This window comes from Pyxicephalus adspersus, chromosome 5 (genome assembly GCF_032062135.1).
Source record: "Pyxicephalus adspersus chromosome 5, UCB_Pads_2.0, whole genome shotgun sequence".
In the NCBI taxonomy this organism is placed as follows: domain Eukaryota; kingdom Metazoa; phylum Chordata; class Amphibia; order Anura; family Pyxicephalidae; genus Pyxicephalus; species Pyxicephalus adspersus.
In genome coordinates, this window is record NC_092862.1 from 91613548 (window position 1) to 91641344 (window position 27797).

The 27797-nt window shown below is 36.4% G+C and overlaps 1 protein-coding gene across 4 annotated transcripts in view; it reads right to left on the reverse strand.

Moving 5' to 3' along the window:
• Positions 1 to 569: 569 nt before the first annotated feature.
• COBL (cordon-bleu WH2 repeat protein) overlaps positions 570 to 27797 on the reverse strand; it is a 241175-nt gene continuing 213947 nt past the window's right edge. Inside the window, exons 12-15 of one of the 4 annotated variants that reach the window (XM_072412123.1) lie at positions 24944 to 27030; positions 21135 to 21242; positions 17719 to 17955; positions 570 to 8352 (exon numbers count right to left, since the gene is read on the reverse strand). In XM_072412123.1, coding sequence (XP_072268224.1) covers positions 8326 to 8352; positions 17719 to 17955; positions 21135 to 21242; positions 24944 to 27030 — 2459 coding nt within the window. In that variant the 3' untranslated portion in view covers positions 570 to 8325. Of the gene's footprint in view, positions 8353 to 14671; positions 14819 to 17718; positions 17956 to 21134; positions 21243 to 24943; positions 27031 to 27797 lie in introns of those variants that run through there. The other 3 variants (XM_072412122.1, XM_072412125.1, XM_072412124.1) reach the window with 3 other exon arrangements.

Below are 27797 nucleotides of genomic sequence, written 5' to 3' on the forward strand. Positions count from 1 at the left end.
TCTTCCAAATTCAAGTCTTGGGGTAAACTAAACACTGGATGAGCATAAGTAGTCTTTTAAGGCTGAATAGGGGCCTGCCCATAGGTAAAGGCTACAGAGACAGATTGGTGAATTGGTGCCTGGCCAAAGCTATGACTTGACTTGACCAGGGGTCTTACAAGGTACCCTTACATTGGTTCTCAAATACTAAAATATTCAAGTAAAAAATGTACTTTATATTGAACACCCCATGGGGCATCTCCTGGATGTACATAGTGCAGGGTCCGGTGTTTCTGATCTTTTACAGTCCTAGGAATCCTAGGGATGGTCATTCAATTTTTCCCCAGGGGCCCACTGATTTCTATTTGGGCCTCTGGAAAGGGTAGTAGTTATGCCTCTTGCACCTTCACTAGATTTGAAAATTGTTACTTCTAAACAAATGTGATGTGTTTGTTGCTTATGCAGATGGGTCTGGCCACATGTGGCCACAGGTCTGCTGACTCATACATATCCTGACCAAACAAGTATTAGGAACATGAAAAATGACCATCATTCTCCACACCTCTAAAGAAAAAAATCTCACACACAAATAACAATTTAAACTGAACTTAGGATTCCTTTTATTTGTGGCACGGTACACATAATATTACATGATTTAATTTCAGCATTTGGCTGATACCTCTTTTTGTTATACATTCAGTCTAAAAATAATCTGTAAGAAATAATTACATAAAATACAGTATATTACATTTATAGATATATTTCCAGTCCTAATTTCTACAATTGTAGTCCAACAAATAAAAATAAGACAGGTTACCTTTTAAGTTATGTGTTTAATTTAAAATATATAGCTCAATGAGTAAATTCATTATTTAAATTAACAACAGTACCAAATACTGTCAATATGCTCTTTAGTACAAGAAACAGCTACATTCCATTGAATTCTAAATATACATAAGTGTTCAGGTAAAGTGGCAGAAAATTGTAAAAGTTTGTGAGCTATAAATAATATATAACTACACAATGAAAGTATTTTTTCTCAATTAGTGGCAATTTAGTATTACGCAATGTTATATTACTGCAGCAGACAGCTAAGAAACTCCAGTTCCTTTACCATGTCTAAACAAAACCAACACCAAAACCCAATCAAACAGCAGTTTACAATATTTGCAATAGTACATTCTGTTTCTCAGACATGGAAACCTATAATTTCGTCTTGAAAGACAGTTCCTACAAGATATCTTCATTAAACAATGTGCAATATATTCATTTAGAAAAAGCTACATTTATTGGTTATTTATGAAGCACACCATATGCTATAGCTTGTAAATTTGTTTTCCAGGTTATACAGCAAGGATGCCCTACTCTGTTTTAGTAAAAGGGAACTTGCTTTCACACGTGTACATACACAATTCTGGATGATGGACAAAAAAAATAATTTAGTAAAACATGTTCATTTACCAAAGTTAGGAAGGCAAAATTATGTTCCCTTTAAATATGAAATCCTGTGCAAAATCCCATAAAATCACTAAATTATCAGCAAGCATAAAATATGGCAATATTGAACTGCACATTAAAGCATAAGTAAACTGAACAAAAAAAAAAACCCATCCACTTTTACCTTCGCAGGTCCATCGCTCCATCAAAAGATTTCCTGGACTGGGTCCTGCGTCGTCCCAGTATAATCCTCCTTTCGCCTCAGAAAGGGAGGGGCTTTACTTTTAAAAAAAAAGGGTTTTAAACCACCACCACAAAAAAGAAAGAATTTTTTGGCTTCTATAAAAGGGTTTTTATGTAAAGTAAGTAGTTCAGGTCCACTTTAATAACGTAAAACACATTTTCTCATTACTGACACTTAATTGAATGACAATAGAATAAAATATGTTAAATGAGCCCCAACATTTTATTTCCACACAGGAATAAAGTTTTAAAGGGTTTGATTCAGCTATCTTAAGGGAAACCTAAACAGGGGGGAAAAAAAGCTACATGTCTGGATTTCCATATTAATGCATTCAATATTTTGTCACTGATTTAGAACAAAAAACAAATACAGAGATTTGCCTTTTCTCTAACTATATTGACTCCATTTCAATCTGGTCATTCGTTGTGCTTGGATGTTTCTGGCCAGACCATCAGATTTAGTATATTTGGTCATTTGGATGAAACGGATTATATATTGGGCACTATGGATAGAAATCTTATACATGGCTTTTCCAATGTAAAGCTTTTATGTGGGTTTCTATATGCAATGGGCTGTACAATAGGAATAATTAACAATAATCAAAGGATTTTTTTTATCTTTATACCACTTGGTGTGATGTCTTGCCTCCTTCACATAACTATACTAGCTAAACAAATAGGTACAAATAGGTAGGGGCAATACATGCATAATACTAGAATACTAAAGTTGCCTAAATTGCCCTTCCAACAGATCAACTCGCCATGCTCCCCTGCTCCAGAACTCCAAGAGATGGTTGGAGACCTGTTGTTACTGCTAAGAAAAAGGAGTAAGGTGAACTAACTTGCTGAGAGAAAGACTTGAACAACTTTAATGCTTTTGATGTGAACTTTAAGAATTTATTGTTTTACAGTGCCTCTAGCTACAGAGGGCTGTTAGCAATTCATTTATAGGAGGACTTGTGCCTTGAACAACCAAAACTGTGAAAGATCCTTTAACAATAGCAGGTCGCAAAGGCAAATATTGGCAGTGTGCAAACATAAAGTGAGTAAAAAGAACAGCTTATTCATTTACTTGAGATTGCAGAATAATCAATGGAAATGTACAAATAGTTCATGGGTAAGAAAAGATAAGTTTGTCCCTTTTGAGTAGGACCGTTGTTGGACTTGACAAAACTTGGTTATTTAGACTGATCTGCATCATCACCTTAAAACTTACAATGACCAATGATGGCACAAGGAATCCTGGCTGACATAAATTATGCAGTAATAGTGTATCTGTCATCCCCTGTACTCATTTACCTGGGGAGGTAGGAAGGGGTGGGAATTTAAAGGTCCTTACAAATTCTACAACAAGCCCCTCCAACAGTCTTTTTTAATGGACATTATTAGGGGAGGAAGCTCATTTTCTCAACATTGAAAACATTGAAATTCCCCAATGTTGATGGAAAGGCAAGGGATCTAGTGTAGTAAAAAAAAGGAGGGGGGGGGGGGCGGACGACTTAAGAAGATATCAACCTATTATTTAATCAATAAAAAAATTACATGTCTCAATACTGTTATTTGTGCATTTTCAAAGCTGCTGTTGTGCATTTTTAGAGCTTTTCTTTTTTCTTCCTTAAATTTATTACCAATTGTATTATTACATATCCCCCATGGCAGTGCCCAGCAAATAAACCTAAATCCTTTATTATGGCTTTAGAGTTAAACCCATCCTCACTATTGACAAAATATAGAGTAATGCCTTGATTACTTCCATTTAATTTTGAAGTAAACCACCTAAGAGTCATCCGTTTTAACCTCCCCAGCATTCAAATTCCGTTCTAATTTCCATGCAAAAAGCGTTACATGTTTTTTGCATGGAAAATTATTTTACATTGTAGGCTAAAATTTTTAGGCCTAATTCACCGAAATATGTCAAATTTTTTATACATTTAATAATAAACTTTAAATATAAAAAACACAAAATCTGTCAAAAAAAAATAAATAAAAAAAAATTGTTTAACATGGTATGTAAGTGTACAGTAACATTTATATTATAGTTATATATATATATATATATATATATATATATATATGTGGGGATTTCTTTGTATCGGACTCAATACAGCTTTTTTGTATTGAATCCAATACAAAATTATTTAAAATTCCCGACGATCTGCCCGCCCGCACCAACGTCACCGGGAAAGCCCGGAGATCCTCTCTGCATTGCGCGGCTGGAGGAGCATGACGTGTCCCCAGGACCTGCGGGGACCAGCAGGACGAATGGGGATGACAACGGAGCAAGGTAAGTGGTTTTTTTTAGGGTAAAGCTACCCCAAGTGTGATTCAGGATTACCGCTATTTGCAGGTAAAATCCGGGATTACTGCTAGGGGGTTAAATTGGCACACCCTTAAAATGATCATATCATGTGCGCTTTGCAAAATGTATTTAAAGCGGACCTCAACTAACATTTTTTTATTTACATAAAAGGGTAGACAACTCTTTTATGTAAGGTAAAAATTACCTTCCTTTTTTTTTTTTTTTGGGAGGGGGGCACGGTACCACAGGCTATGCCACCCGTGATGTAGACAAAAGCAGGAAGAAGTGGAAAGAAGATGGCAGTGCCAATACCGGCATTTCCTCAATACCGGTACGAAGACGGATAACTGGACGGAGCATGACCCAATCCAGGAAACCCCTGCATTGAGGAATCTACAGGTGAGTTGTTGTTTTTTTTAATTTTAGTTCCGCTTTAATTATTTATTTCTGCTTTTGCAGCTTTCAGAATAAGCTAAATATAGGAAAAACACTAAAACTTTCATCATGTATAACATCTACAATTTATAATACACCTGCTATAGTGCTAATAAACATATAAACAATTTGCTTAGAATGCCTCCTTATCAATTAATTAAAAGATCATCAGAAAATAATGTACTAGGAATCAGCAAGTTATATTTTTGGATATGACATACTTCATTTTCCTAATGCAAACTGTTGAACTAAAATCTATATAAATATATTTAGTTTAAATAATGAAAACTACATGATGAAAACATAATAGTCAACATAATGTTATGTTGTATAATATTTACCTTTTATCCCTTTTTTTAAATCATATTGTTCACCCAAAGTCTACACAGTATTTAGTTGTCCTGATCCAAATATGAGACTTAAGAGTTGGTATCTCTTAAAGAGAATGTGGTTTAACAAATTAATGTTCACCCAGAGATGAAGAAATATTATAGGGTAGACTTACAAAGCTGAAGTTGATTTATAAAAAGCATGTTTTACTTTTACTACCTAGAGCACTGGGAATCCATCCATGAGCAAAAAGTACCTGTTTCAGCTTTGAATAGCTCAGACACATGTCAAACAAAGACAAAGAATGTTCCTTTGGCCAACTTGTATTGTTCTAACTCATTTACTCACATGCAAGAAAAGACCATTTTAGAAGGAAAAGCTGCCCAGCATGAAAAATATATTCATGTTTCTAAAGGCTTAACAAATTATGATCATGTTACTATTTTATGGTTACCAAATTCAAACACTAATTGTAAACCAAGTGTGAAACTATCCTGGCTTGATTTCTTGATAAGAAATCCATTAAACCCTAAGGCCATTGGGCCTTATTTGGTTGTCAAGTGACCAAATTAAAAAATGTGTTAAAGTAGAGATAGTTGCTCTACTTTGGTAAAACACTGAATAAAAGTGTAAAGTCTTAAAAAGACACATGTAAAAGGAAAAAAAGTTTGATATAATACTTACCTTTCCTAGGGTTTCAATTTTACAGGTAGTGGAATTATCCTGCCAACAAGGTCCAAAAGAATGATAAAGAAATTATGGCATTTCCCTTATCTGAACACTGAAGGCAGAATCCTGAGGAAAGGGGAGTGCATTATTTAACATTTTTCCCTTTTTATCAACATAATAGCAAGGGGCAGGGTCACTTAAGATGTGATCTGATTTACCATTTAAACTTTAATTGGCCTGCATAGCTTATTGATTTTTACTATTTTACCTCCTAAATCCTTAAACTGCAATATGTTATCTAACTAAACATATATATATATATATATATATATATATATATATATCTACTATATATCTTACTGATGAGCCAAATAACTGCAAATAATTCTAGGAATAAATGTTCTTGGTAGCGCATACATTATTTATAATGCAATGCAGTGATACAATTGCAAATTAAACATAGGTTACAGGAGAAAAAAATGTGATATGCTTTAAAGTACTGGGTGTTTTTCAACTCCGCAGCTGTTCTAGATGTTCAAGTTCTAGCATGCATTGTCAGAGATGTCAGGACATGACACCTGTAGCTCAATAACAGCTGTGGAGACAGTGAACATTTCTGTTGTATAAAGCATTCACTGCAGGATCGTTCAAGAAGCACAGCCAACTGAGGTACTCATTACTCATTACATTACATTCTTGGTATGAAACAAATGGTATTACAAACTTGCTTTAACATATGCCAAGTGTAAAATTTTACCATCCTTTTCTTTGTACAATATGTCAATGTAGAGCTTTACCACCAATCTTGCTATTGTAGATCTGTAACACACAGCTGGGTGATCCAGCAAACCTCAAATAGATCTGATCCAGGTTTCAAAACATTTGCTATGAAGTAGCAAATGACTTTTAAGAAATGAATTTCAGGTTTGCTGGATCACCCAACTCCACTGATGAATGTGTATCCTCTCCAGCCTTAGAGAGCTTTATTAAATCAGGCCCATTGCATCAGTGTGTGTAGATTCCAGGACCATGCTAATATTTTCATATAAATACATTATCTGTTATATTGTCACTGCCCTTGATTACTACTAAAATAGCTGAGTAGTGAAACAAATTAAATTCAAAGTCAAAATACAGTATATCTATCATATTAGCTGTTAAAATTCTTCACAACTTATTCCGAGTGAATTCTGGTGGTACCTCATTTCTGACATTTGTCTTTCATAGACTTTATATGAAAGTCTTTGTTTAGCCATTCAGCAGAACGCATTTCAAATAGTACTAAATCTAAAATGTAAGCTTTTACATTCAATATGTTGTAAAACTTTACCAAGTTCACTTAGCCCTGTATATAGAGGTAAACTCTGTCTAGAGAAACCCAGGAACTGAGGGAAGGACCTCCACATTAGTGCAAAAATGTATGGATCATCAGTAAAAATCAATTCAAACATTTTCAGATTGACAAATGTGTAAATTTTGGGTAAAAGTTAGATAAATCTTGGGTTAAAACATTTACAAACAGACCCCTTAGTATGCAATGACCTTGCTAGGAAACATCTGTCAGTTGTGCTCACCACTATGATAAAGCAGCTTTAAAAAAATGGTCTAAATCCAAAATTACCTCTGATAGTCGAAGAAAAGAATTATGTGGACTGCTTGTCCACTATACCTACAGCAACCAGGCTTTAATACAAGCAAGAAGCAGCACTTAAAACCATAAGGTTACAATGAGACATATTTATGAATTAGGCTGTGATTTGATCATAGATATTTTTAGCGAACAGGCTTATTGACCACAATTAATGAGGAAACCTAAAAAGACCTCAAATATGAGGTCATGATGAAAGCTAATAAATAAAATGTTTTTTTATCTTTATTCACATTTACTTTTTACAATAAAAAATCCTGAATATTTTGCATATGAACACAGTGGGTAATTTGATCCTGTACACTTTGATATAAGATTTTTTTTAATACTGTTATTTCATGCTAGTATTACATTTTTTTTTAGAATGTAAAGTTGCATAGATAATGTAAAAAGTAATTGGGTCTGATTTATTAAATCTCTTCAAGACTGGAATGGATCTATTCAAAATCATTTGCTATTTGCTAGTAAATGTTTTGAATCCTGGACCAGATTCATTCCAGGTTTGCTGGATCACCCAGCTTCACTGATGAAAGTTTATCCTCTCCAGCCTAGAGAGCTTTATTAAATCAGACCCATTAACTACTAATTGCAATATCCATATTGACTAATGCTTTCCATACACGGTGAATGACCTAATGATCTAAAAATAGGACATTATGTAATTTCTCTCATTAACATTGTAAGTCTATTTTGACAAGGTATTGTGCTTTGGGTATATTAATCCTCTTGTGTTATTTAATCATCACAATATAGTAAATATTATAAGATAAGGGCCTTCACAGCATTACTAAACAAAACTATGCACAGAACAGATATCACTTTTTGGTTTTCTGAACAAACAATTAAGGTAGTTTAATGGAGAGAGATATTGTACTGCCTGCTGTAATTTGAATTCTTTATTATGCTACAAAGATGCATCTATTCATTAAAAATTATATTTACTTTTCTTTATTCCATTATTATCAGCTGGCCAGGAGAGTGACAATGATTAGGTAAAAACAGTTTCTATTACTCTGTTTTCGCAAATGTACAGTAGTATTTTATGGTCGTTCTCACCTGCCAACAAGAATATTTTATTGGCAATCTGAATTGGTTTCAAGGCAAAACACATTTTCCTTGGCACATATGTATCATACATTATTTTCCCTTTTGAACCATTATTTTGAAACAGAAAATTTTGGCCAGTTGACAAAACAATCAGACAGGTTTGCTGTTCTGGACCTCTCAAGTGTATTGTTGAACTGGTATCAGATAGAGAGAGAGGTGCTTTCTTCGTTTTTTTGTCTCACAATGTGCGCACTGAAGTGGAGACCTGTAACAAAGAAAATACAGAAACTGGTCAAGCATGTCAAATAGAAGTAGAACTATACAAGCACAAAAGGTAATCACTTTTTATTTTAGGTATGTTTTTTGTTTAAAATAATGGGTATTAAAAAGCTACAATAACACCATACTTGCTAAACAATATGACATAATTGTAATAAGTCCAACTCAACACAATTAAAAGGATTTTGAAAGCAGTTAAAACAGTTTACAAACAGATACTTCCCAGTTCTGGTGGAGGTCTGGTTGTATACATTTATTTTACCTTAGTGAAAATAAGTAAAAAATTGAATTATAAGTCAGAAGAGGGGAGGGGCAGAACCAGCAACAGGTGCCCCTCTGTGACCTCTATATTTGAAAGTAGCAACAGTCGATCTTCATAGTTCTCCCCAGCCCGTTTTTGGGGGGCAGGCTGCCCACCTGCCGTGAATATTCCGCCCGGCACATTTTTAGCAGCTCTGAATGGACACCAGAGACGCTGTTCTGCCTCGCTTCGTTCTCCGCTGATAAAAGGTGATAGCTGATTAGAGCCGGGTGGAGTGAGAAGAGCACAGCACAGCTATGAGAAGATCGGGACATAGGCTGTCCCTCCCCCATCTCATAGCTGTGCCAAATCTTTTGAAAAAAATAAAAAACACATTGTGTAAACAATGTATCTGCCTATTGGGCGTGTGTAATGACGTCATCGGAGCAGTGTGTGTGTGTGTGTGTGTGTGTGTGTAAATGCTGTGTAAATGATACATTCCTCAGCCCTACAGCTCTCTGTGTATAAACGTTTATATCCCCTAAATTGTATGTCATAAGGATTTGAACATTTCAGCGTGCACAGGGAACATTAGAGTTAGCACCATTCACAATTTCAGCACCCCAGCTTTTACAAATTTCATGATATGGGGATCAGAATTGTAAAATCTTGTGAAAATAAAACATCGGGGTTGCAGTATTAAAAACAGGTGTGCCTTGGAGTCCTAAATTAAAAATGCAAATTGGGGACCCCCGGGGCCACTTACATAGAAAGGAGCATTGGGGAAGGGCCGCTAAATTTATACTTATCTCTCGCTCTCAATCTACTTATCTCTCAATCTATAACTGTCATACTATGTTACCCTGTCTGCTTCTCTTCTTTCAACCCCAATTTCCCTAGAATGGTGGGGTGTACAAAGATGAAAATGTAGGTGTAGTAAGGGGGACACCTTTCGATAATCCCCCCACTTTAAATATCATTAATATGCACTGCCCTGTTACACATTACTGCCCACTTCTAACACTTAAACACCAATTTCTCCGGAATGGGGGGGGTGTAGGAAACTGAAAATGTGTGGGGAACATCTGTGGATAACACCCCCTAAACTTTTATCACAATGGCATCATTAGAACATAAGAAACTCTGCCCATCAAAACAAAATTGGGGTTTAGGTACTGGTAGGGTAAGTCATGGGTACAAGGGCAGCGTGTTTTGATGGGCAGAGTTTATGTAATGATGCCATGGTGATGAAAGTTTGGAGGGTGTCAGCCACAAGTGGCACCTATGATTCTGTTTATCTGCACCTCTCTGTTCTAGAGAAATTAGGGTTCATGGTAGGGAAGCAGACAGTTTGATGGGCAGAGGTTTTTATGTTCTAATGATGCCATGCTAATGAAATGTTAGGGGTTTATACATATGTTCCCCACTTGCACCTACTTTTTCAGTTTCCTGCACCTCCCCATTCCAGATAAATTGAGATTCAAAGAACAGAATCAGAAAGGGCAGCATAGTATTACAATTATAGTTTGGTAAAGGGTAGGTAAAATATTTAGGGGGCCTCACCCCAATGCTTCTTGCTATGTAAGTGGCCCCAGGGGTCCTTAATTTGCATTTTCAATTTTGGGCTTCTTGGTGCACTTTCTTATAAAACAGCAACCCAAATCACAGGTGCCCAGCAGTTATCACCAGTTACCAATCCCAGGTGCCCAGCACTTACCGCCTGTTACCAATCCCAGGTGCCTAGCAGTTATCACCGGTTACCAGTCCCAGGTGCCTAGCAGTTGCCAAGTAGTCACTCAGGAGGGGCATTTTTTTTTACTGCTAATGTAAACTGAGCCTAATTTGTTAAGCCACATTGATCACAATATTACACTACTACAAGGGATTACACTATTAAAACATGGAACTCTAGGGAGTTGGATTAAAATACACAGCACTGGACTGTTGGGGCATAATACAAAAAAAAACTGAAAAATTGTACATTCTAACAAGCCAGGCATTAGAAAGTTGGAACAAAGTAAAGGGGGGTAGGTAGAACACTGACACAATAGCAGGGGTTACTGGATATCTAAGCCATGAATAACTAGGAGCTCCAAATTTGCTGTGTCTAGCCCCGCCCACTTTTACCACCAGGCTACAGTTTCCCCCCACCCGGTTGAAAAAAATTTCTGGGGAGAACACTGATCTTGTTGGTCTTTTCTTGGTCAGTTCACAAAAAGACATCAGGTAAGCGGTGCATACACTAAAATTTCAAAGATCATTGATGTTCCACTCTGTGATAGAAAATCTAGGGTCTGTACGCAGCACATGTTCCTAGTTCTGCATAGTTTTGCCAACCATTCCAGGACATTAGGCCTTTAAGCTTAATTTAACCATAACATGACTCTAGCAGGTGGAGAGGGCAGTTGCAAACAATCAACAAGTTAAACAAAAACAAAGAGGTTTGCTGCAAGTGGGTTGCAATGGGTTTTTGAATGGTTGATGGCCATCAAATACTTAATGTAAATTTTCCTAGGTAATTTAATATTTTTCTAGGATACAATTTTAAAAACTGTAAATTGCTATACCACTGCTTAATGCATGAAATGCATTACCATACCTAAAGCCAGTATGTTTATGATATGTCATTATGTTGGGATATACAGTATAACGGACCTGATTTATTTAGGCTCTCCAAGGCTTGAGAGGATATACTCCAGGTTTGCTGGATCACCCAGCTTTACTGATGAAAGTGAATCCTCTACAGCCTTGGAAAGCTTTTATATATCAGGCCTGTTTTCTTGGATTTATTGACGTTGTGAAATAATTTTTTAAAATTGATCTGAATGATGTGTATTTCCTTTTAAAGACACACTTTCCAGGAATGTACACTTATTATATTTTGGAGTGAAATTTTGATTCCATGGTTCAGCTATGGGTCCATCTTTCATTCTTTGCATATGCAGATTTCAGAGGATTGCAGACCGGGTATTTTTATGATACCTATTCGGACAGGTTCTGTTTTTAAATTATTTTAAGCAGTAATTAGGTTACCTGCTAGGCCTTTGAGTAAGTAAGGGGTTTTTCTAGGATAAACTTTGTCACTTTTTTTATCAATAGGCAGCTAATAAGCTGCCTAGTAATATACAGTAATAAGAATTTGACCTGTTTACTTGGTTAAGTGGACTATAAATTTCTTAATTCACCTTCTTAATGTCAAAGACAAATCACTATAGTTTCTGAATAGTACCTGAACAGCAGCACTGGTTTTAGTCTTTCACAGTTGTACCGCCTTCTTTCCTGTACTAAAACTACATATAGTCAACCTCTTACAGTGTGTGTTAGAAAATGCAAGTCAAATAGTGTATTTATTTTTTTTCTTTCTGCCCTTTCATCCCCAGTCTTATGGTCCTTAGTCTGTTCCTTTCATTTTGTGGATCTCAGTCGTGAATGGTCAGCATCAAATTACATAGAGGCATCTGCATCTAAATGCAGCCTGCCAAGCTATGCCTATTGTTCCAGACTAACATAGACACATCAAGGCATTTTGAATTTTGTATTACTCCTCCTAAGAGCCTTCTAAGGGCTCTGGAGAGGAATACCAAGTAAGTGTGCTGAAATGTTTTAAGAAAGCTAAGTACAAAAAGAAGCCAAGAGGAACAGTGATGATGTCACTAAATATAATATTAAGATATGTAATTAAAAATGTCATTAGCATGTTGAAGAGAGAGAAAATAATTAACCAGAAAAAGGCAAAATATCAGGAGAATAAACTTCATTTTAAGTAAATCAACTCCTATAATTTGTTGATAATTGAAAAATCTTTATGATATACTTTTTTGGGGGTAAATGTGCTCTCGGCTTTAATCCAGGTAAATTCACTATATTGAAGAGTTATTGATTGTATACTAGCTGTGCACCCATTGAGGCCTGATTTATTAAAGATCTCCGCAGTTTTATCCAATTATGGATTCAATAGTTAACTGTACTTTCACTATCATAAGCAGGTACACTGGGGATGATCTGGGATGAGTTGCCTGCAGTGTGTTCTGCATAAAGGTTTAAGATTCTCTGCTTGTAAACCAGGGGTGTCTGAAACATTTTCAAGTGAGTGGAAATATAGGTGTTTTTTGTTAAGTTTAGTTTTCTGCATTATATGTATTGAACATCTTGTGCTAATATTCCAATCCTTTACTAACTAAAAACAGTAGATAGCAATATGGTCATGACAATCTATGTGATTCTGCTGGCAATAACACTATCTAATAAAGACAAATGTTTACCAGGAGTTTGGACATTCAATTGGCACAGACTGTTCCGTGTAAGTGTGAGGTATTTTTAAGTCCTCATTTGTTTGATAAATAGAAAAAGGGGCAAAAGGACAAGGCCAAAATAATATTTTGTTTGAGTGCTTTATTTGAGTGGTTGAAAAATTATCATCTGTAATCATAAATGAACTTGAAATTTCAGTTTGTGATGTAAAAAAACATCCAATTACTAATGTCTTTCCATCATATTTTACAATCTGGGTTTTTTTTGTTAAATAAGCATACTGTGAAATATAGTAATAGTAGCCAGACATTCCCACATAAGAGGGCAAGAGAAACCCTAACATTTAACAAGTTAATATTTCAAAATAGAAGACCAATGGATTACGTATTTTAATTTTTTTTCCAGGGAATTAGCCTGTCTGGCCCACTGCCAAGTCTGTGTCCACCTCTCACAGCTTGTTTCTTTCAGTATTTAGCCTGATAATGTGGTCATTTACATTTAATATTTACATTTATTTTAAGAAAAATCACACTTATTAAAAAATTACAATTCACCTTGCAATTTCGTAGAAGACTAATAAATATATAAATCTTCTTGTCTTTTTACTTATAGTAGTGTATACATAGAACAACAAAATAATGTATTCTGTTTTCTTTACCATAAACCACTGCTTTGTGGAAAAAATACTTAAAATTTCATAACATCAGTGCATTAATTGCATTGCTAGGTATTTGGGTTTGGAAACACATCTACATCTTTCCAGGTTAAAATACACAGAAATAGCATTTAATAATAAAAGGCTGTTGTGATACAAAGAAAAATCTCATTTTCTTTACAGTCAACCACAGATTAAAATAGTCTGTTTTCTGATCTATGAAATAAATTAATTGTTTTGTTGTTTTATTGTGTCTGCCAGGCTGAAAAAACAAAATACTGTTATTATGAAGAAGAATGAAAACTAATAACTGCTGCATATATTCAATTGGAAATATAAGTTGTATGATTTGTCAGGGCCCAATGACTACCTTCAAACGACACAAGTTTTGGTAATAAAAAGGGTATTGCTCAACACCAAAGCTAAAAGTTAAGCTTTCTAAACAAGCAACTTAGTTGAAAGTACAGATGCTGGTAAATGAAAGATTACCTGACAGATAACACTCAAAGCCAACTAATCTGCCAGAATATGGATATAGGCTATTTTAGTGTTGGTAAGTGAGAAATACAGATTTAAAAGTCAAAACTAAAGCTGACTAAAGTCTTAAAATTACTATATAAGGTAGCTTATGCACTCGTGTAAGTATATTATCTGTACCATGATCCAGGGGTTAGGTTTGGGCACCAATATTTGGATCTGACCACAAAGCATCCTTACATCCATATTTAGGAGAATGAGTAAACCCAAACCAAGATGCCACACTAAACATCAAATCTTATAGTTGCATAAGGAAAGATAGCCTTTTGGTGCCAACTTCTGTTGCCAGAGAACTAGAGCTCATAACCTTTACATAAATAAAGCCTTTTGTTTACACAAATGCAAGAGTATAGATCATCTGTTGGCAACCTTTACTATCAAAAGAGCCATTTTGCCCCCTCTTCCACTAAAGAAAAATATTCGTGAGCCGCAAAACATAACACAGCTTATAAACTTTTAAAAGTTTTAACCTTTTTTTAATTTTACCTGTTACAACAACAGAATACAACAAACAGAAGTGCAGTATGCATGAGTAGGCCTGCTTTGAAATGAATTAAACACTGAACAATGCAGGCCTTTTTGAGTCCTTCCCATAATTGTGTAAAATTAAAATAAAACGTAGCCCATTTTAATATAAAAAACATATCGTTGCAGCTTAGCAGTTATAAAAAGGTAAACATAAAATTAGAGACGTTTTTTGACGAGTCTATTTCAGTATGCTCTTATCCTCTTCGAGTTCCTTTTTCGGCCAGCAATCAACTGAAGCACCTGAGCATAAAACAAAAAAACTACATCAGCCCCGCGTCTGAAAAAAATGTTTTTTGCTGAAAAATATTTGCCTAATAAATGCTAGTGTTCTCTCTATAAATGCTAGGCTCTCATTTGGAGTGGTGGGAGTGATATTTGGACTTTATGAAGTTCATGCTCGAGAAAACTTGCTTGCATAAGTATGTTGAGCCAAAGATGGACAGGACTCCAAATGCATACTTTGTCATGTTCATATATGTGTTAGGAATGGCACTCCATGTTTCAAAAACAAGTTTGTTGGTTTTGGGGAGGATTTCAATATAATTCAATTTGTACTCTTTAGCGAGAGTGGCCTTCTGACAGGCTATTTTTTCGAGACCTGGTGTCAGGCTTTTGAACTTGGACTCCCATAAGTATTTATCTGCTATGTTGGCCAGTTCAATTTCAAGATTGGGCTGACATATCCCTGTGAATGCTGATATGTTCAGCAGGGATGAGTTAATGTCCAGCAGCGTGACAAGGAAGGACAGAGTGTTTTTTTTCTTTCTGAACTCGCTGAATCTTTCTCCAAATGCAGCTTGCATTGCCATAAATTACACAGAGTAAATAATCACAATTTATGTGATTGTTCTCTTCTTTGAACTGTACATATCTGGCAAACACTGTCATCTTGCACTCAAACACCAGAAAATACTCCAGTCGAGGTCTCCCAGATCGGGATAGCTGAGGCCTTTGCTTTCCAAAAAGGTTTTCACATGTTCCAGACAAGCATAGAAACGTATCAGCATGTCTCCCCTTGACAGCCACCAAACTCTGTTGTACAGCAGGGGATCTGAATATGAGCTCTTGACTTCACCTAACAATGAACAAAACTGTCAGGGGTTTAACCCGTCTGCAATTATTTTGTTCACTATCTTAATACTGAGGTTCATCACTTCCACACCTTCAGAGGGGAATGTTTGAGCGCAAAGTGCTTCTTGGTGCAAGATGCAGTGAAACGTCATCAGCTCTCGATCCAGCGACTTTTGAAGTAAATTCACAAAGCCCTTCTGTGCTCCTCTCATACTGGGTGCACCATCAGTAGCCACTGACACCAGGTGAGTGGTGTTTATTCCTTTCGCTTTTAGACAACTCAAAACAGACAAAATGTCCTGTCCCCGCGTTTGGCTCTTTAGCGGTATGAGTTCAATCAGTTCTTCCTGCGGCCCATCAGCAATTTGCTTACTGGTGATGTTTGTTGCCATTTTAATGGTCCTGTCTCTGACGGTCTTTGCAGAAAGAGGCATTTCTTTAATTTTCTGAATAATTTCCTGTTTGTTTTTGAATTCGGAGAATAGATGCTCTAATATTTTTCTGAACGATTCGCTCATGAGCGGCTTCCACCTTCTTACGATCTCATGTGCTACCACAAAACTAGCAGCTGTAGTTGAATTTGGAGAGTTGATCCACTTCTTGAAAGTATATTTGCTCTGCTCAACTTTCCGTAGTAGTTCCAAAATTGCTCTCTTTCGCCCATCTTCAGTTGGGTACTTTTCAGAAAATGCTATTTTTCTTGTTTTGAAAATGGCTTTCAACGTTACATTTTTTGTTGTTTGCTAATTTCTTGCTACATATCAAGCACACAGGTAAGCCAGCGTTGTTGGCAGTGAAGGCAAAGGAATCTGTCCATGTAGAATTAAACTCTCTATTTTCTTCTGAGATTTTTCTTTTTTGGGATGTATTCATGGTTAGCTTACCGCGGGGGTCGCACACTCAAGAAGCTGCCTGCAGGTAAAGGCAAAGGCTATAGACGTAGATGTGACGCATATTTTAATTGACAAGTTATAAAAACATTTTTAAAATTCGATGTTAAAGTAATAACTCGAACTCCAGGATAACTGTGCAGCAAAATAAACAAAAAAAATAATATCTAAATAAAAATTAAATTAATAAATAACAGTTTTCCTTTTTTTTATTTTATTTCTTTTGTCAAGGCCGAAGGGAGCCACAACAAGGAGGCTGAAGAGCTGCGGCTTTCTGACTCCTGGTATAGATGCTCATGTTTTAGGGCAGTTGCTTTAAATGAATAAAGTAAAATGACATAATGATTGACCCTCCCTGACCCCATAACTCCCCTAGATAATATCACTTGGTACAACCCTGAACTCTCAGGTAAATGGCTCAGTATTCATTTAATGTTATTTACTAATCATAACTAAGAAATAGTTGTTTTGCTGTATGAAGAAAATATTTTTGCTGCATCGAGACTATAATGTATATCTGTGTAAGGTTAAAAGCCGCTCTGTGCTTGGTGAGCTAGAGGTTGAAGCTCTGCCCTCCCTGGAACCATTAAAATCCATTAATGTCAACATGCATAATTATATAATACTTTATTACCACTTCTTTGCAACAAAGTGTTAAAAATTCATATTTCTATCTTAATAGATACTAATCTGTGCAACACACATAGAAGCCAAATATTTTGATGGTCAAGCATCAACACCAGACAATAAACTGTTTCAAAATATTGCACATATAACATACCAAGAGATACATTAAATGTTAACATATACTACAGCAAAATATTACTACAGTTCAGCATACAATTTTTCTGGCGAACTTAAATATCAAAGCAAAAAATCTCATACAAACACAAACGTTGTTTGTTAAAGGTTGTATTAAGAAAAACAGCACCTATAATAGATTTTACTAAGCAATGGTGAAATAGGTTTTTTTTATAGAATATACAGCTTATTCAGTAAGTTTCTTGATCTCCCTACTAGACGTGTCTTTTTTAACCTGAATAACTAAGTAACATACTGTCTTTTACATCATATAAAAATACAAGGGAAGATTTACAATTACAGGGCATATTTACAATTCCTACTACATTAAATCCCTAACTATTTTAAAATCTTAAAAATAAACATTTTACACAGTACCTTTTTTAATTTTGAAGCTCCTTGGCCAGAGCGGATAGCTTCCATCAAGGCTTCCCTTGCATCTACAGAAGTGTTTGCAAAGATTGGAGGAGATTTGTGTGCAGAACCCAATGTAGGCGGTGGAGGAGGAGGTGGGGGCATTGCAGGTGAAAGAGGAATGGATACTGTTTTTGTTGTTGGGGATTCATTTTCTGCTTTTCTTATTGACAGTAGTTCATCAGATGCAGCAGAAGACACCTAATAAAGTAAAAAAAAGACATTTACTAATTCTAGTAAAGCAACCAGTTTCCCACCATGATTAGAGCAATTCATGATTTGTCAATCTACAACAGGTAAAAAAAAATCAAGTAAGGTTATATTGCCAATAATATTCAATCATTTCTTGCATTTGGTTATATTCCAGTTTAGGTCTTCCATTCCAAACATGATGAACAAAAATGGTATTCATAGAAAGTTACTATTAAGATAATTATTGCAAAACAATTGGTAACAGTATCATCACCAGAACCTATTTCTGAATGACAGTTTATTAGTGCTAGGCTGCTTTGCTATATCTAACCTAGTTGGTTTCAAATTAGTAAAAGTACCAATGAAGTTAAATCTGTCTGTAAAACCTTAAATTCAGCAGTTTATGGAGCATGATAATGATTCAAAAAACAAGGGATCTTAAATTCCCATTCACAAAAATAATATATGCATGTTAACAAGCCTTATCCCATTTTATTGGGCTAACTAACTCACTAAAAAGGTCCATGCAGCATTTTCAACAGCACAGCGCATGACAACACACATCGGTGTGCTAAATTAATGTGTTTGTGTGCCATTAAAAATAAACTGTACTGGATTACATCATTACCAGTAATGCAATAATTACAGCAGTGCAATACTTGAATAGGGATCTGAAGGATAACCCCTTCTACTATCAGCATAATTCAGTTTGTAGTATGCGGTACCAAGGCCATCATAAATGGCTTCAGTGGACTTTAAGAAGTGGCTAGATGGAAAAGCCTGAGAAAGGACTGAAAATATTGCATCCTGGGGGCTAACTGAAAATGGGCAACAATAAAAAAAACAATTAAAACAACCCTAAAAGGTTAAAAAAAGGGACTTTTTAGAGAATCTTGCTGCCTGCGGACATGACTATTCTGCTCAGGGTGAGCTTCCAATTTAAATACTGGGCTTTCCCTATGCTAACATACTGGCATTCTTGAGCGGCTTTGGGCACTTCAACACCTGCGGCGTCTCCACTTATCTGAGCTCTGGTATAAGCAAAATCTTTTTTAAAATTTTATGCATTGTGGATGTCCAGTCTATTTGTGGGGAAACAGGTAGGATTTTATTCTTATTCAACAAGCTTGGTACTTAGGCATGGTAAATACTTATTTGTACAAACTTTGTTTTATCACAGGTCTTGTGACCCTGTTTTCTACCCTGAATATATGCAAACCAATGAGGTAAATAATACTCCTAGATAATAAACTGTGTTTATACTTATATTGATACACATTAATAACTAAATTTGAATTAATGACTGGATTTCTTATCTATTCTAAATATTTGATGTCACAGATCCTCGCAAGATCAGGGGATCTGTAACCCCTTCAGTGTCACCCACCTTGCAGTCCCCTGCTGCCAGCACCATCCCTGCTTCTGGATCCAGCTCTTTGCACTTCCTGGTCCAGGTCATGTGATTGTGGGTCAGCTGCTCCCTTGTTTCAGAGAACTAGGGTGTTCCGCAGATGCACTCCCTCTGCTGGCAGGCATGTGAACAACACCTAAGGCTAGCTCATCACCAGCACTACCCCTGCTGGTGGGGTTGGTGTCTGCGGCTCACATGACCTACACTCATCACATGACATCCCCTTTTTAAGGAAGTGGCCTGGCAACAGGAAGTTGCCTGGACAAGGAGTTCCCTGTGGTTCTACCACCAGGTTTCTACTGCTCCAGTTCCTGCGTACTGTTCTAGTGTTATCTGTGTACCGACCCCGGCTTGTTCCTATGACTCTTGTTTGCCGCCTGTCCTGATCTTTTGCCTGTTTCCTGACCACCCTTGTTTGCTACCTGCCCTGATCTTTGGCTTGTTTGACTACTTTTTTGGATTTCCCTCTGGCACTATGTTTTGGTTCCTGCTTGTTAGCAGTCACGGGCCTTGATGGGCACAGGAGCCGCAACCTGGCAGTAGCTTGGCGCACAAACAACCTCCACCTCTAGAGACTCTGGAGAAGACCAAGCTACAGCTTAGACCCTGCGCCGTGTGAACATCTCCACTCACTGGGTAGGTGACACAGAGGGTCCACCACTTGGCCCTGTGGAGCCATGACAATTGAAAGGACAGCCATTTAGCTATGTATTAAACAGTAGGAGTATCATGTTTAACAATAGAATATTATCCTACCAGGATTTGCAATCTATTATTATAATTTTGAAATTAATCATGAACTTGATTGTGAATAATAATTATGGTAGTAAGCACTAATATTGAAATCAATATATTGTCTGCAGTGGTTATAATTAAGATAATTACAGAGTAATCATGATGATCATGTGACTGATTATCAATAAATCACCTCTAGTCAAATAAATTAATCCTATTTCATCATTGTTGGTAGGAGATGATAGGAGCACATTGGAGACGCTATGCATTCTGTTGCCCTTCCCCACTTAATCATTTAACATCATAATGGTTAGTGATATGTGGACTGATAAAGCACCTTTTGTAAGTTTATATTTATTATTAATATATTGGTGTATTACTTTTTTTTGGATTATATGTTAATGTTTAGATCTCCTGAATTTGTCCTGAAGAAACAGACTTTGTTTTCCGCAAAACGTGTCGACAATTTGTAAACCATCTTTTTGGTATTTGCCCAGGAGACATCACTTACTTCATATGTTTTTATGTATTTAAAGATTGTGGTTGTTCTGCTTTATAATAAAATAAAGTTTTTTTTGTAAAATATTTTTATTTTGTCTTTGTCTGGCCTAAAAATGTCCCAAAAAATTGTATATTCCTTTCAAATGTTTAAAGAATCCTATACCCAAAGGTGACAAAAAATAGACAAAATTTTGACCTGGTCGGGGGTGAGAACTGGAAACATAAACTAATTTGCAATCAGAAAAGGACAGGATAGAGCAAGAAGCTTAGAAGACACATATAGAGGCTTTTTTTTTATAAAGCAATGAATCTGACATTTACTGAAACACTGGTGGAGAATCTTCAGGGCAGTATTTGATTCACCACCAGGATTCCCAGGCCCCACAGACTAAACTGCAACCAAAAAGGAACAATGTCATGGAAGTGGGGAAGAGTACAACACTAACAATTTTACAGATAATTACATGGGATAAAAAAAAGCAACCACAGGAATTTAGCCTCATACCGATGCTGTTGTCAGAATTAAAAAGTTTCTACTTGCCTTTTTAAGCCTTGATATACCATTGTGAGCTCGAATTGCTGATAGTAGTGCAGATCTTTCATTCTCTGGCTCACAAAGCTTCTTTTCCCCTCCGTCTGTTGGTGAGCACTAAAATACATAAAACAAAAATTTGTAATAAAGGGCTACCTCAGACAGCTGACATCTTGTTTGCAAATGTTGAAACTCTAAAAGAATACACTGATATAATAATTAATAATATATTACAGGCAGTTGCCTGCTTTTATCTTTAAAAACCCATCTCTTCAGCCCTGAGAGCTTGAAACTGAGGCACTCTGACATCCATATTTTATCTTCAGCTCCTAAGGTTGATTTCCTCTCTCCTTCCCCATTATAAATACCTAACTCTTATCAATAAGGAAGAATTGGTCAACAGGTTGCAGATTGAATGTCAAACCTGAAATCAGTATTTCCTTAAAGTTTATGTAAATTCTTACTATGAATTGCTTCTATTTGCTTCTATTTAGTCTGGTAAATATGCCAGTGCTTTTGTATATTAGCATATAAGTAAACAAAATGTTTAAAAGGGTAAAGGAAAAAGAGTGGCTTTTAGCATGTAAGATACAAGTTTACTTATAACATATGTGCAATTACAAAGTATTCCATTGTCAGATAGCTTTACAGAACAAAGAGTCCTTCATATATTTCCCGCTAGATATAAAGGTGTCCAAAATACATATATATATAATATCTCGCTCCCAGCGCGTTTCACCTTATTGGCTTTCTTAGGGGAATTTGGAGACTTGAATAGCAGAGAATTTGGTTTTAGGTAGTCCTGTTGTGGTGTCAATACTGAGGAATAGATGTTTACATGAAATCAGTATAGAATATGTAAAATAGTGGATGATTCAATCACATATAGGCATCCAAAATCCACCAATAGGCTGTTTCGATGTTATTTGAAGAGCCTATTAGGGGGAAGGTGGGAAAAAATGATCAACAAAGGAAAGTTCCAATCAATGTAACTGATGTTTACTATAGACTATGCTGGTCCATTAGAGATTATTTGGAATATCCATATAGTGGGTATGAGCTAGGTTTAGCTGTAAGTCATCACTATAGGTGAGAAAAAGAAGTATATTCAGTGGGTTGTTTGGATGTTACAAAGTGTCAGAAAAACAGGGTGTTCACAGCCAGCCAGCAAAGGTAAACAAAATATTGTACCTGTCAGAAGTTCAGTAAGTTTAAAACTTTGGTGAGTTTTGCCTCTGCTGCATTACATTCCCAAGAAGTGTAATTTGCTTTGCCCAGTTTACCTATGCAAACATCACAATAATTCACTTTATGTTACTGTGATGAGGAGAGAGGGATCATTTCTGTTATCCCAACTCTATTACATATGTGTTGCTGTCAGAACTACCAGGTTAAAGTAAAAGTAGTTCTTGGATTGGGATATGCTTTAATACAGAGGCCCAGGTTTTGTGGCTATTGAGGGCATACTAATTTTTAACACACACATCTGGGAATTGCAGAAAAAAGCTGACTATGTTTCACAGTCTATCTCCTAAAGCTGAATTCCAATAAAAGCAATTTAATATTGCTAGTAAAGTATTGCTCTCAAAACAAAAGTTAACTCGGGTGATGTATGGATCACTTCCCAGTTTTTGAATATGATTAGTTTTATTTCAGCTTGATAGTATAGTTCTCACTGTACCTTGGTCTGCTCCACATGTATCTGCAGGTGTCACTGAGTGTGTGTGTTTTCATGCCTACTCTCCATTTGGCCATTTACAATCTCATGTCAGAAGTGGTAGTACAAACGGAACTATACTACTGAGGATTATAAATAATGCAACATACAGTAATGCTGACTTTTAGCAAGAACCCCCTAGATGTTTTCAAATATCCATGGCTTTGCTATTTTACTCTCATACCCTAATTATGTTTTAGAAGCAAACACAATTTTTTAAAATACTTGCTATATTATGTTAAGTTAAACATGCAACATATCCCAGTGATTTGATTTTGGGGGAGAAACTACTGGTAAATTTACAAATAAAAAACAGCCAAATACTGGTATTTTTTCCTGACCTGAAATACGATATGTGTCACTGTTGTTATATTTATTAATAAATGAATAAAAAGCAGTTTTGTTGTACCTTTAAAACAGTTGTAGTCTACAAGATTCATCACTAGTAGACTACAACTTCAATCAATCTCCACAGATGATAACTAAGCAGAGTGGCTCCTACACACTCCCTAAATACTACAGTACTTTCAAAATCCACAAACTTTTTTTGCATCATTAAACAATTAAATGTATTTAACAGTTTTTTGTGCCATTTTTAGCACACCCTCAAAGACATCAAAGCATTTTTACAAGCTTTTCTTTTTTTACTATGAAGAGAATAGTGAATAAAAAGGCACACTATTGCTATTTTCTGGTACTTGTGGTTAAACAGTTTCAAACAACAATTAGACCCTTTATTAACTACTGTCATTTGCATCTGATATCCTCAGGGCTCTTTTGTTATAAAGAAAAGTCTGCCAGTAAGGTTGTAAATTTGTTGTTCTAGTAATAAGATGGTTGAAGTATTAATATTTACTCTTGAGAGTTTCAGAAAACAAACTTCCTTAGCAATCTGACATCAGCTACTATATTTAAAGCAGATACAGCTTCAACTATGCATAGACTTAGTACAATCTGTAGGCACCAGAGTTTCATGCACAGCTGCACCTTTTTTTCAAAACTCTAACTGGTGTGCATGCATACTGTGGACCCCAATCATTCCCATGGACATCTGTGACTCTATTGCTAAAATTGAACAAAATAAAGTGTTTTTTTTCATCAAGGAGGTCAACTTGATACACCTCTCTCGCTGCTTATGGCCTGATCTGCCTTGTAAAAATAAACAGGCAGCTAACAAATCTGCAAATTCTGGCATCTAAAAGTGTGTCAATGTTCCCTCACGATTTGAGCAGGAGTTTCTCGCATCAACCTTCTAGCACTACATGATGCTGGTGGGAAGGGGAGGGGGGCAGACTAAACCACTAAGAACTGTGGGGACCTGGAATTTAAAACTTCTAGATGCACTAGATTTTGAAGCTGAAGGGAGCAGCATGGTGGCTCAGAGGTTAGCACTCTGGCCTTTGCTGAACTCGGTCCCAGGTTCAAATCTCAGTTCCTGCTTGGAGTTTGCAGGTTCTCCCTGTGTTTGTGTGTGTTTTCTTCTGGGTACTCTGGTTTCCCCCCACATTCAAAAAGCATGCAGTTAGGGTAATTGGCTTCTCCCCCAAAATTGACGTTAGACTGTATTAAAGACTTACGACTATGATAGGGACATTTGATTGTGAGCCCCCCGGAGGGACAGCTAGTGACATGACTATGGACCTTGTACAGAGCTGCGTAATATGTTGGCGTTAAATAAATGCTGTGTAATCATAATATTTCCTCAGCTGGCAGTTTCTCTTTACTACTGTTTTAATCAGTGTCATGAGCATCAGAGTATTTATTACTTGCAAAGACACAAGTTCAACTTAAACATTCATTTTTGCAATTTGGGCCACTCGAAATGCAATCTTTTCCTGTTGTTGGCCATAGACTAGTCAATATTTAGTACCAGAAGGGCTTTTTTTTTTTACCACTCATTGTACTAATTTAAAATGTCTATAGTAAATCACATCCCCCTTCATTAAAACACATATATGGGTTACACCTGATGCCTTAATAAAACATGATATACTATGCTGCATGATGCAATGATACTAAGAACATTTGTAAAGTGACCATTAAGTACCCAGGCTTTCTAGAAATATTTTTCAAATTATAAATTGCTTTCCTATCATTTTACCTGTATTTTTCGCAACTTCTCTTTTCCTTCACCAGACTGAATTGCTCCCATTAAAGCACTGTGCAATGATGTGTCTTTTTGAACAGGCTTTTGCACCACAGGTCGAAACTTTGCTTTAGGTCCAAAAACCGGATTGCTGTCAGTGATGTCTGGTCCATCTATTACTGTAGAAGGTATGGTATCAGTTTCGTTTTCATCTTCCTTCCTAATTATTGTTACATAGGCTGGCACTGCTTTTAAGGGTGCCAATGCATTTGCTTGTTCTATTTTCATTGACTTTTCCCGGACAGCTTTTAAAAAGGCATTAGATGGCACGTTAGAAATAGGGTGAATGTGGGATGATTCAACTGCAGTGTTTTTTTCTAATTTTTCCAGCACAGTTATATTTCCATTTACAGGGCCATTAAATTTCTGTGTTCTAGTTAACAAATCATCTTTTTTAGTCTCAGAGGTTGTTTGCCAAAGATTGACACTTTTGTTAGTTGATTGCACTTTATTTCCCAATTGATTATCCCTGTTGCCAGGATTTGCATTTAATTCTGTATATGTTTCTTGTTTATTTGAAAATATGATTTTTTTTGGCTCTTCTAGGGTAACATTTGCATTGGTATTTATAGAGGACGCCAGAAAAAAAGAGCTTCTGCTGATGGGATCTGGATCCCGTTTAACCTCTGAAGCTTCTGGGGTTTTTGTGTTTGAAGGTTCTGTATATTTGAATATAGCAGATGCCACATACTGACTTGATGTCCTTTTTGCAGGTTTTAGAAATGGCAGTTCTGTTTTTTCCTGATTTGTTTTTTCAATAATAATCATCTTTTCTTTGTAAGTTGCTGATGATAAAACTGGTGTGGTCTGTTGTGATCCATGCACTTTGTTACTGATGGCAAGGCCTTGGTCCAATTTTCCTTTATATATGATCTCCTGAGTAGTCTCATTTACTTGCCTGGGTTGTTTGTTATTTAATGTAGGCCTTATAAGTGGCATGTCTGTTTTCCTGAATCTGTTTTCAATAATAATCACATTTTCTTGGGGAGCAGTTGTGGGTACTGGTTTGTTCTGAAACAATGTATTATCTTTGTCATTTAAATTATTAACAGATATCTGTCGAGTAAATCCTTTTGATGAAGAAAGAATTGTTTTGTTTTCCCTAGCTTCATTTGGCTTTGTATTCTTGACAGGTACAATTTTTTTTACAAGCTGCTCTTTTGATTCCCCTGCCTGTGCATCCATAGAACTCGATCTCCAAAACTCCATGGCTCTTGCAATCAGAGGTTTTTCTCCATGAGTACTTTCAGTGTCATTAGTAGAACCATCATTTTTATCAAAAGATGACTGTGGGCTTATTAGATTTCCCTGATCATCTATCTTGATGGCACTTGAAGAAAGGGAAACACTTCTGTCATATTTTTTAACAGTGGGCTTCGCAGGAACAACTGTAAATGTGGTCATGCCAACTTTTGGTTCATACGTCTGTTGTCGCCATAAAGTTGGTTTGGTGCTTTCTGCTACTTTATTAGTATTGTTTTGTGGAGTCTGGTTTTCTTTGATTCCTATTTTTTGGCTGTTAATAGGCATTAGATTTGCTTTATCCTTAACTGGGTTTGATTCATGTTCTGTTCTTATTGGAAAAGTTGACATAGTTGAAACAGATGATGGACTTTCAATGACATTTTTGGGTCTGTCAGATGTATTTAAACTGTACACTCTTTCATATGTAGGTTGTTTTGAGATATCTGTAGACTGTTTAAAACTGCCACTACTGGGTTTCACAACTGGGGAATCAGGTGACTGAACACTGCTGTGGGTTACATAGGTTTTTCTTGCAACACTTTCTACATTAGAAATAATATTTGTGGCATTGGTTAGAGCTGAGAATTTTTTAATCCCATTGAGGTCATTTGCAGGTGGAGTGGTATTTATATTATACTTTAAATTGTATGTGGTATCTTCAGGAATCTCATCTATTATGGTGACAGGCACAGCAGCACCACTTTCCTTGTACTCCTGAACCTGAGTAGATTCTTCGCCCACTGGACTTATCCTAGCACTGATATGATTGCTTTCAATGTGGTCCCCATGACTCATATCTGTAAATATAAAAAAAAAAGAGTTTATGTATACATTATACTGATATTATTAAGATCATATCTGAAAACTGTTATGGGACATGTCCCCACAGATGTTTCTAATAATAAATTATAGCGTATGTATATTGTGACAGAGTGTCCCAAAAATGGCAGGGAAAGTACATTAAAGGCTCCAGGGAAATGAAAGTGTTAATTGATGTATTGGTTTTTAGGAAGATACCAGGTTCTTTAGGGCCCTGGAGCCAGCCAAGGGAGTGAAAGGATGGGTTCCTTGGTCCAACCCATTCCTGATTTGGGTTATATCCACCTGCACTCAGGTTAAAGAGAGGGGAGTGATCAGCCAGTGTATTGTAGGCTGGAGTGTGATCAGCAAGAGGCTGAGAGAGAGCCAGAGTGGGTTCCACGCTGAGAGGGAGCCAGAGTAGATTCCAGGCTAAGAGAGAGACAGAGTGGATTCCAGGCTGTGAGAGAACAAGAGTAGATTCCAGGCTGACAGAAAGCCAGAGTGGATTCCAGGCTGAAAGGGAGCCAAAGTGGATTTCAGGCTGAGAGAGAGCCAGAATGGATTTGAGGCTGAGAGAGAGCCAGAGTGGATTCCAGGCTGACAGAGAGCCAGAGGGTTCCAGGAATGCCAGCGGCCAAACAGTACTACAAAACTGTGAGTGGAACAGTACTGATATAGTGAATGTGTTAGTAAGAGAGGGCACGTAAATGAGGTAGCCAGAGGCTCAGCTGGGCTACTGTTTATTCTTTTGTTGTGAAGTGCT